Source organism: Dendrobates tinctorius, unplaced genomic scaffold (assembly GCF_039654945.1).
Source record: "Dendrobates tinctorius isolate UK_male_01 unplaced genomic scaffold, ASM3965494v1 ptg000456l, whole genome shotgun sequence".
Classification (NCBI taxonomy): Eukaryota; Metazoa; Chordata; class Amphibia; order Anura; family Dendrobatidae; genus Dendrobates; species Dendrobates tinctorius.
In genome coordinates this window covers 1,225,131-1,234,867 of record NW_027362118.1, presented here as the reverse complement: position 1 = coordinate 1,234,867, position 9,737 = coordinate 1,225,131, and the positions used below count along the sequence as shown (strand labels likewise).

General features: G+C 47.4%; 1 protein-coding gene across 1 annotated transcript; it reads left to right on the top strand.

Moving 5' to 3' along the window:
• The first annotated feature begins 2,387 nt into the window (after nucleotides 1-2,387).
• On the top strand, nucleotides 2,388-9,431 carry LOC141077554 (oocyte zinc finger protein XlCOF8.4-like). Its single transcript, XM_073564556.1, has 7 exons — nucleotides 2,388-2,672; nucleotides 3,299-3,448; nucleotides 3,578-3,757; nucleotides 3,841-3,964; nucleotides 4,048-4,145; nucleotides 4,345-4,435; nucleotides 8,536-9,431. Exons 2-7 carry the CDS (start codon nucleotides 3,371-3,373, stop codon nucleotides 9,303-9,305), a joined length of 1,341 nt encoding a protein of 446 aa, XP_073420657.1. The 5' UTR covers nucleotides 2,388-2,672; nucleotides 3,299-3,370; the 3' UTR covers nucleotides 9,306-9,431.
• Nucleotides 9,432-9,737: the final 306 nt, after the last annotated feature.

Here is a 9,737-nt window from a genome sequence, read left to right as displayed (position 1 = left end):
CACACGGCTCCGCTCCGTACACCTCGTACACACGCGGCTCCGCTCCGTACACCTCGTACACACAGGGCTCCGCTCCGTACACCTCGTACACACAGGGCTCCGCTCCGTACACCTCGTACACACACGGCTCCGCTCCGTACACCTCGTACACACACGGCTCCGCTCCGTACACCTCGTACACACACGGCTCCGCTCCGTACACCTCGTACACACGCGGCTCCGCTCCGTACACCTCGTACACACGCGGCTCCGCTCCGTACACCTCGTACACACAGGGCTCCGCTCCGTACACCTCGTACACACAGGGCTCCGCTCCGTACACCTCGTACACACACGGCTCCGCTCCGTACACCTCGTACACATGCGGCTCCGCTCCGTACACCTCGTACACACAGGGCTCCGCTCCGTACACCTCGTACACACACGGCTCCGCTCCGTACACCTCGTACACACACGGCTCCGCTCCGTACACCTTGTACACACGCGGCTCCGCTCCGTACACCTCGTACACACACGGCTCCGCTCCGTACACCTCGTACACACACGGCTCCGCTCCGTACACCTCGTACACACACGGCTCCGCTCCGTACACCTCGTACACACAGGGCTCCGCTCCGTACACCTCGTACACACATGGCTCCGCTCCGTACACCTCGTACACACACGGCTCCGCTCCGTACACCTTGTACACACGCGGCTCCGCTCCGTACACCTCGTACACACAGGGCTCCGCTCCGTACACCTCGTACACACACGGCTCCGCTCCGTACACCTCGTACACACAGGGCTCCGCTCCGTACACCTCGTACACACGCGACTCCGCTCCGTACACCTCGTACACACACGGCTCCGCTCCGTACACCTCGTACACACAGGGCTCCGCTCCGTACACCTCGTACACACACGGCTCCGCTCTGTACACCTCGTACACACGCGGCTCCGCTCCGTACACCTCGTACACACGCGGCTCCGCTCCGTACACCTCGTACACACGCGGCTCCGCTCCGTACACCTCGTACACACGCGGCTCCGCTCCGTACACCTCGTACACACGCGGCTCCGCTCCGTACACCTCGTACACACGCGGCTCCGCTCCGTTCACCTCGTACACACAGGGCTCCGCTCCGTACACCTCGTACACACAGGGCTCCGCTCCGTACACCTCGTACACACACGGCTCCGCTCCGTACACCTCGTACACACGCGGCTCCGCTCCGTACACCTCGTACACACACGGCTCCGCTCCGTACACCTCGTACACACGCGGCTCCGCTCCGTACACCTCGTACACACACGGCTCCGCTCCGTACACCTCGTACACACGCGGCTCCGCTCCGTACACCTCGTACACACACGGCTCCGCTCCGTACACCTCGTACACACCCGGCTCCGCTCCGTACACCTCGTACACACACGGCTCCGCTCCGTACACCTCGTACACACACGGCTCCGCTCCGTACACCTCGTACACACGCGGCTCCGCTCCGTACACCTCGTACACACGCGGCTCCGCTCCGTACACCTCGTACACACACGGCTCCGCTCCGTACACCTCGTACACACGCGGCTCCGCTCCGTACACCTCGTACACACGCGGCTCCGCTCCGTTCACCTCGTACACACAGGGCTCCGCTCCGTACACCTCGTACACACAGGGCTCCGCTCCGTACACCTCGTACACACACGGCTCCGCTCCGTACACCTCGTACACATGCGGCTCCGCTCCGTACACCTCGTACACACAGGGCTCCGCTCCGTACACCTCGTACACACACGGCTCCGCTCCGTACACCTCGTACACACACGGCTCCGCTCCGTACACCTTGTACACACGCGGCTCCGCTCCGTACACCTCGTACACACACGGCTCCGCTCCGTACACCTCGTACACACGGCTCCGCTCCGTACACCTCGTACACACACGGCTCCGCTCCGTACACCTCGTACACACAGGGCTCCGCTCCGTACACCTCGTACACACACGGCTCCGCTCCGTACACCTCGTACACACACGGCTCCGCTCCGTACACCTTGTACACACGCGGCTCCGCTCCGTACACCTCGTACACACAGGGCTCCGCTCCGTACACCTCGTACACACGCGACTCCGCTCCGTACACCTCGTACACACGCGGCTCAGCTCCGTACACCTCGTACACACGCGGCTCCGCTCCGTACACCTCGTACACACACGGCTCCGCTCCGTACACCTCGTACACACACGGCTCCGCTCCGTACACCTCGTACACACACGGCTCCGCTCCGTACACCTCGTACACACGCGACTCCGCTCCGTACACCTCGTACACACACGGCTCTGCTACATCCACCTTGTAAACCCCTCCTGATCCCACACATACTTCCCTCATCCAGCACCATGACAACCAGCACAGCAGAGTCCTGCACACACTGAGGCCCCTGATCATGTGACCCCTGACTCCTCCCCTCCTGTGACCTCATCACAGGTCCTGTGCGCACAGAGCAGCTGTAGAAATCTCCGGCCTCGGGGGTCTCACCAGACTTCGCTCTTTTCTTGCAGGGGCCGCAGTGGATTTCATCCTGGATCCATAGAGCTGAATAGAGGAGCGATGTTCCTTCACTCTGATGGGAATTGATGGTGACGTTTGTCCAACGTCCACGTTACCGAGTAAATCCCCCCTGGACTGCAGCCGGTAAAGACCCCGATATCCACAGGTGTCCCCTCTAATTGGGGGAAAGGGATAGAAAAGCCTCTTATCCCGAGGGGAAACCCTGTACATGGAGACATCGGCCTCAGATCTCTCCTGTCCTGTTCTTCCAGAAAAGCCTCAAACTTCTGTGTGTGACTCAGAGCTGAGATCTAACGTGAGAGAAGATTCCAGTGCGGGGAAGACGGGAAACCTTCATATAGACGGCCGGTGGGGATGGAGGCAGTGACCGACTCTGGCCACATCTGTCTCTAGAGCCGCAGTAGAAGATGAAGATGTCGTCCTCACCATGAAGGAGTTATTTCTCATGTCGCGTGTAATGAATATCTCCTGCAGTATTGCTAATGCCGATTCCAGTGTCGGTAATGAGAGGAGAATTAGCGTTATGGAAGATGAGTCTATGAGGAACGTGTTCAGCTGCCGACTCCGAGGAGGAAACTGCTTGTTGTCTGTGGCCTAAATATATAGGTTTTATTAGTAGATGTCAGGGGAGAAAACTAAACCCTGTAAGATAATAAATCTCCTCATATGTTTCCCTTATTATCTCCAGTAATTGTATTATTACACAGGATTCTTATGATGTTACATCGGATCATCTTCTTCTCATTCAGGTCTCTACAATATCGGATCCTCTCAGTGAAGATCTTCTACAGAAGATAATTTTCCTGATTTACCCACCAAGGATGGATATGGACAGAGACAAGATGGCGGAGAGGATGTTACACCTCACCCTAGAGATCCTCTTCCGTCTCACTGGAGAGGTGAGAGATTCTGATGACGTCACATTACATCATTCTTATCTATGGGAATAACAGATGGACAGAACTGGAGAGGTGAGGACTCTGGAAATGTCTGTAGTGAGATTTATTAATGTGTCTCTCCATTACCAGGATTACACAGTGGTGAAGAAGACCTCTAGTGATCGCTGTCAGGACCCTGTGTCTGAGGGATGGGGAAGACCCCTGAGCCCAATCACGGGGCCTCCACCTCACCCCCTGATCCATGAGGACATCAATGACCAGAAGATCCTAGAACTCATCTACAAGATGATTGAGCTGCTGACTGGAGAGGTGACACTGCTGGGAATGCTGGGAGATTATACAGTAACACTATGAAGGGATCGGGGGGATGACGGTATCATTGTATGTGTCAGGTTCCTATAAGGTGTCAGGATGTCGCTGTCTATTTCTCCATGGAGGAGTGGGAGTATTTAGAAGGACACAGAGATCTGTACAAGAACGTCATAATGGAGGTTCCCCAGCCCCTCACATCACCAGGTAATAGACAGGACTAAATACACACGGCCTATAATTATCTGTATGTAGAGAATGAATTCAGTCCCTGTATGTGTTTCCTCCAGATCTATCCAGTAAGAGGACAACACCAGAGAGATGTCCCCGTCCTCTTCTTCCACAGGACTGGAAACAAGAAGATCCCAGTGTTCCTCAGGATCATCAGGTAGATGGAGAGAAGGTGTCAGGAGATCTCCCCTGTGATGTGTAGACGGCTGTGAAGGTCTTGTGCTCAGTCTTGTTTTATCCACCAGTAATTATATGTTTTATACTTGTGTAATGAGAACGGTGGAGATGGCAGGATTAGAGCTGATCATAGATGGGACTTCTCCATCTGTCGGTGACTTTTACAATATTTGTTTCAGGGTGAAGATCTGACCCATATTAATACTACAGAGACATATGTGAGGGGTGATGAGTGGTGTAAAGAGGAGATTCCCACATATGACTACCCAGGTGAGTAGTAACCACTGAATGCAGAGAAGTCACAGATTCCTCTCAGTCACCGGCTGTGGCTGCTTTATCGGTGGTGTAGTCCGGCCGTATTACCATGATCACCATTTTGCCTCTAGACCACAACATTCTCCTCCACCCAAAACTGTTCAAATGACTTTGGGCAGTGAAATCCCTTTTCTATAGAACTTACAACCAATTACATTGTTTCTGATCCTAAGGAATTCAGATTACTGCACAATCTCTCCTGAAATGGAGAGCAATATTATTTTCTCTAATCTTCTGCTCAGGATCCATAGTAGCTCCAATGGTCCACCATAAATGAGGGCAACTCTGGTTTACTGTTGTGTAATCTGTATTTGTAGTTTTCAGTTAATGAGATTCTCGTGCTCTGGGGCGGGGCTGTGGGCGGGGCTGTGGGCGGGGCTTTATGTGGTGCTCTGATTACATATTCCTCTGTATCGGCCTATGACTGGTCGCTGACCCCTCACTGACCTGCCCCCATTATTACATAATGCATATAATAGCATTGATATTATTGGTGATAATGCCTATAATATTGTGGCTATTGTGAGGCTTAGAAAAAAAAAATTACATCCAGCAAAATGTCACCGGTGATGGCGGCGCCTGCGCAGTAGCCTCTATATGAACTATATCAAATTTTTTTTGTTAGGAAGTTATAAGGGTTAAAAGTTAAACAGTGAGGGGGTAAATATGACAGAAAATACCCAAAAGTGACACCATTCTAAATACTGCACCCCTCAAGGTGCTCAAAACGACATTCAAGAAGTTTATTAACCCTTCAGGTGCTTCACAGGAATGAATGGAATGTAGAAGGAAAAAATAAATGACAAAAATTTTCCTTTATACCTTTTTTTTTTTTTTTACTTTCACAAGGGTAACAGGAGAAAATGGACTATACATTTTGTTTTGCAATTTCTTCTGAGCATGCCGATACCCCATATGTGGGGGAAATCTACTGCTTGGGCGCACAGCAGGGCTCGGAAAGGAAGGCGTGCCATTTGACTTTTAGAATGTAAAATATGCTGGAATAATTAGCGGTTGCCATGTCGCGTTTCGAGAGCCCCTGATGTGCCTAAACAGTGGAGACCCACAACAAGGGACCCCATTTTGAAAACTAGACCCCCCAAGGAAATGTGTGGTGGGCACTTTGAACCCCCAAGTGCTTCGTAGAAGTTAATTACCTAGAGCCATGAAAATAAAAAAATCATATTTTTTCAACAAAAAATTATCTTTTTGCCCTCCATTTTTTTCAAAGGGTAACAGGAGAAATTGGACCCCAAAAGTTGTAGTGCAATTTCTCCTGAGCATGCCGATACTCCATATGTGGGGGTAAACCACTGTTTGGGCGCATGGCAGAGCTCGGAAGGGAAGGAGCGCTATATTGGAGAGCAGATTTTTCTGGAATTGTTTGTGGGTGGCATGTCACATTGTCAGAGCCCCTGAGGTGCCAAATAAGCATAAGCCCCAAAAGTGACTGCATTTTACCAAATACTTCCCTGAATGAATTCTTCTAGTGGTGCAGTGAGCATACTGACACCACTGCTGTTCCATAGAAAATTATACCATTGGCCAGTGAAGAAAAAATAATTACATTTTTACCACTAAAATGTTGTTTTAACCCCTGATATTACATTGGAAAATATATAGATAGGTAAATGGTTACTACACCCATAGATGAATTGACATAGGGGTGTCATTTCCAAAATGGGGTCACTTCAGGGGGGATTCTGCTGTTGTGGCACTTTGGAGAGATGCTAAGTGCCAGAACAACAGAATCCCCCCTGAAGTGACCCCATGTTGGAAATGACACCCCTATGTCAATTCATCTATGGATATAGTGACCATTTTCACTACATGGATGATTTCCAGAAACTCGCAGTGGAAGTTTTAGAGCAAAAATTGCAGAAATGTCATTGTAGTGCCCAATATATTGTGCCCAGCTTGTGTCTCTGGAGACCTCCCCCCACCTACCCCCGGAAATTGTTACGTCAGCTCTACTGAAATGTGTCTGTCACTAAATAATCCAAATGCTTGAATGTCAAAACAGTTCAAAAACGTGGTTCTGTGTGGAAGATTGTAAAGCCGTCATGGAGTCATAAGGCTGGCAGTGATGGGCATTGTGGGTAATAATAGCGGGGATCATGCCTCATTCCTCTCTTGGAACATACACGACATCTTCTCTGGGGGATCTTTCTTGTTTCAGTTACTGGGATGAGTGCAATAAAATGTCGCTCAGTGAGTCTTCTCACATCTTCACATTCTAAAGGATTGGCGGGGACAGAATTTTCAAAAACAAGATTTTCAGTGACCTTTTCCTGATGATCAAGGAAAGTATCTGCATTTCCAGCTTTTTTGTATAACACAAAAGAATTATATGTGGCCACCTGAAACAAATACATGACTAACTTTTTATACCAGATATATGACTTTCTTGATACCTGGTATGGCTGTAGAACCTGATCTGCAAGGTCCACACCCCATATATTTGTTGTAGTCAATGACAGACACAGGTTTTGGAGTAGTGGATCCCTGTTGGTCTGCAGTGGCCCTTGTGGCATCTGTGTGCATCGAGCTCAGGATAAAAATATCTTTTTTATCCTTATACTTAAGGACAAGCAGCTCTCCATTGTGTAAAGCCCCTGACTGCCCCTTTCGGAGATTTTTGCTGACCAATGATTGTGGAAACCCCTGACAGTTTTTGTGAATGGTCCCACAAGCCCCTATGTTATGTTCAACCAGACTTTTAAATAGAGATATGCTGGTGTAGTAGTTGGCAACATATAGATTGTAGCCTTTTTGCAAAAATGGAGTTATCTCCTCCCAAACCATTTTTCCAGATGTCCCCAGATAAGTAGGGCATCCTGGTGGGTCTAGTTGGCTGTCTTTCCCCTCATACATGCGAAAAGCTTTCATAACAGGTCCTAGGAAGAACGGCAGAAAACATAGGGGTGGCTTGAACAAGGCGGTTGGACCAATAAGACTGAATGCTCGTTTTTTAACAAGCCCCATTGCGAATGTAAGTCCTAAAAATGTTTTCTTTTCTAGGACATTAGTTTGTCCATAAATTTGACCTAGCATAATAGGATCGTGGATTCTGGCTGACGAATTGGGACATATATAAATTTGTAGGACAATATGCTCTAGCAAGCTATCTGTCAGAAACAAATTAAAAAAAATAATTGGTCCAAATTTTTCCACCTCCACATTTATACCAGGAATGGCATTAAAATTAGGGATGAATGGAGTAGCCGAATCCGAAGCCTCCTATCTGGGAAATGCTACATCAAGAGGCAAAGCCCCTTGGACATTGGTGTGCGCCAATTCATGAGCACTAGGGACAGCGCTAGTACTGGGCATTGTTCCCTGAGTTGGAGACATTTCTCCTGAAGCGCTATTTGACCTTCTTGTTGTACTGGTCCTTGTGTGTGAGGATGGACCAGAATCAATGCTCATTTCTGAGCTATCACTGTCGCTGCTACTAAAGCCCTCGAAATCCACATCGCCATCTGACACTGCACTTTCTTCACTGTCAGAACATAAAAGTGCATAAGCCTCCTCTGCACTATAATACTGACCGGCCATTTTATTCATTTTTATTTTATTTTTTCCGGAAATAGAAAACTCTGACGTGACCAAATTATTGGGGAGACAATTGAGAAAAGCCTAATTTTTTACCCTACCCCTAACTTTAGAATAAACCCTAACTTTAGCCCCAACACTAACCCTAACTATAGCACTAACCCTAACCTGCCTTATCTGTTTTTCTATTGACAAATGATGGACCTGAGTGGGGTCTTGTTTTTGTGAGATGAGAATTGGTATTATTTTCGCCTACATAACATTGATTGGTTTCTTTACATTTGATATTTGGGAGGCAGAATGAACAAACAGTTGAACACCGCACACTGCTGGCTCATCCAACAAGGTTTTCTATTAGACTGTGAACTGTCATTGTCTTGGTAAATAATTAAAGTTTTTTACATAGCTTGCCATTTTTATGTACAGTTTAAGTAGAAATGTTCAAAAATATAAAACTCAAGGATATTTTATTTAAAAAAAATGTTTTTTTATCTTAGCAGATGACTATAACAGGAGATCAGAGGGACAGCTGACATCTTCAATTTTTAAATCTGATGATCTTGAGATCCTACAAGATACAACTGAAGCGATTGCTGTTTCTCCAGATATATTATCATCCATTCACAGCAGAGATCTGTCATCTGGTCCTATAGAGCAGGTCCCATCTTCTGATTCATTACTGACTAATAAGGAAAATCAAAGTCACAGAAGAGGCAATAAAAAACAAACTGCTCCTAAAGCAAAGAAGCCATTTTCATGTTCAGAATGTGGGAAATATTTTACATGGAAATCCCGTTTTGTTACTCACTATAGAACTCACACAGGGGAGAAGCCTTTTTCATGTTCTGAATGCGGGAAATGTTTTATCGATAAATCAGAATTGGTTAGGCACCAAAGAACTCACACAGAGGAGACGCCTTTTTCATGTTCAGAATGTGGGAAATGTTTTAACGAGAAATCACGTTTTGTTACTCACTATAGAACTCACACAGGGGAGAAGCCTTTTTCCTGTCCAGAATGTGGGAAATGTTTTAGCCAGAAAGCGATTCTTGTTAGACATCAGAGAACTCACACAGGGGAGAAGCCTTTTTCCTGTTCAGAATGTGGGAAATGTTTTAAACAGAAACATGATCTTATTAGGCACCATAGAACTCACACAGGGGAGAAACATTTTTCATGTTCAGAATGTGGGAAATGTTTTAACCAGAAAGGGAATCTTGTTAGACATCAGAGCAGTCACACAGGGGAGAAGCCATTTTCACTTTCTTAATGTGGGAAATATTTTACTTGGAAATCAACTGTTAATAAACATCAGAGACGTCACATAGGGGAGAAGCCTTTTTTATGTTAATAATGTTGGAATAGTTTTACCCAAAATTAAATCTTCTTAAATGGGTTGTCTCTTGTCATTCTTCATGTTTGCTGACAAAAGGATAAAACTAAACTTTATTAATTCCAAATGTAAAGCTATACCCATAATTCACCCCCTGAAGGTTAGTCAGTAGGTGACTAATAGAAAAAACATGTACCCCACATCTCAGTATATAGGGTGAGGTGACGTATACACACTCACTCTCCAAGCCTCTCATTTCTATGGGTTTCATCATCCTCACCAAAGGCGACTCATCAAGAAACTATTTAATATTGACCTATATTCAAGCGAGACTAATCGAAAAAAAAAAAAACTAAAATCATGAATCAT

Excerpts from the sequence above, each read along its gene's own strand:
- LOC141077554 (XM_073564556.1), top strand. The coding sequence starts at position 3,371 with ATGGATATGGACAGAGACAAGATGGCGGAGAGGATGTTACACCTCACC. Across the intron at positions 3,449-3,577 it reads TCTTCCGTCTCACTGGAGAG|GATTACACAGTGGTGAAGAA; the intron begins GTGAGAGATTCT and ends CTCCATTACCAG. Across the intron at positions 4,436-8,535 it reads TCCCACATATGACTACCCAG|ATGACTATAACAGGAGATCA; the intron begins GTGAGTAGTAAC and ends TTATCTTAGCAG.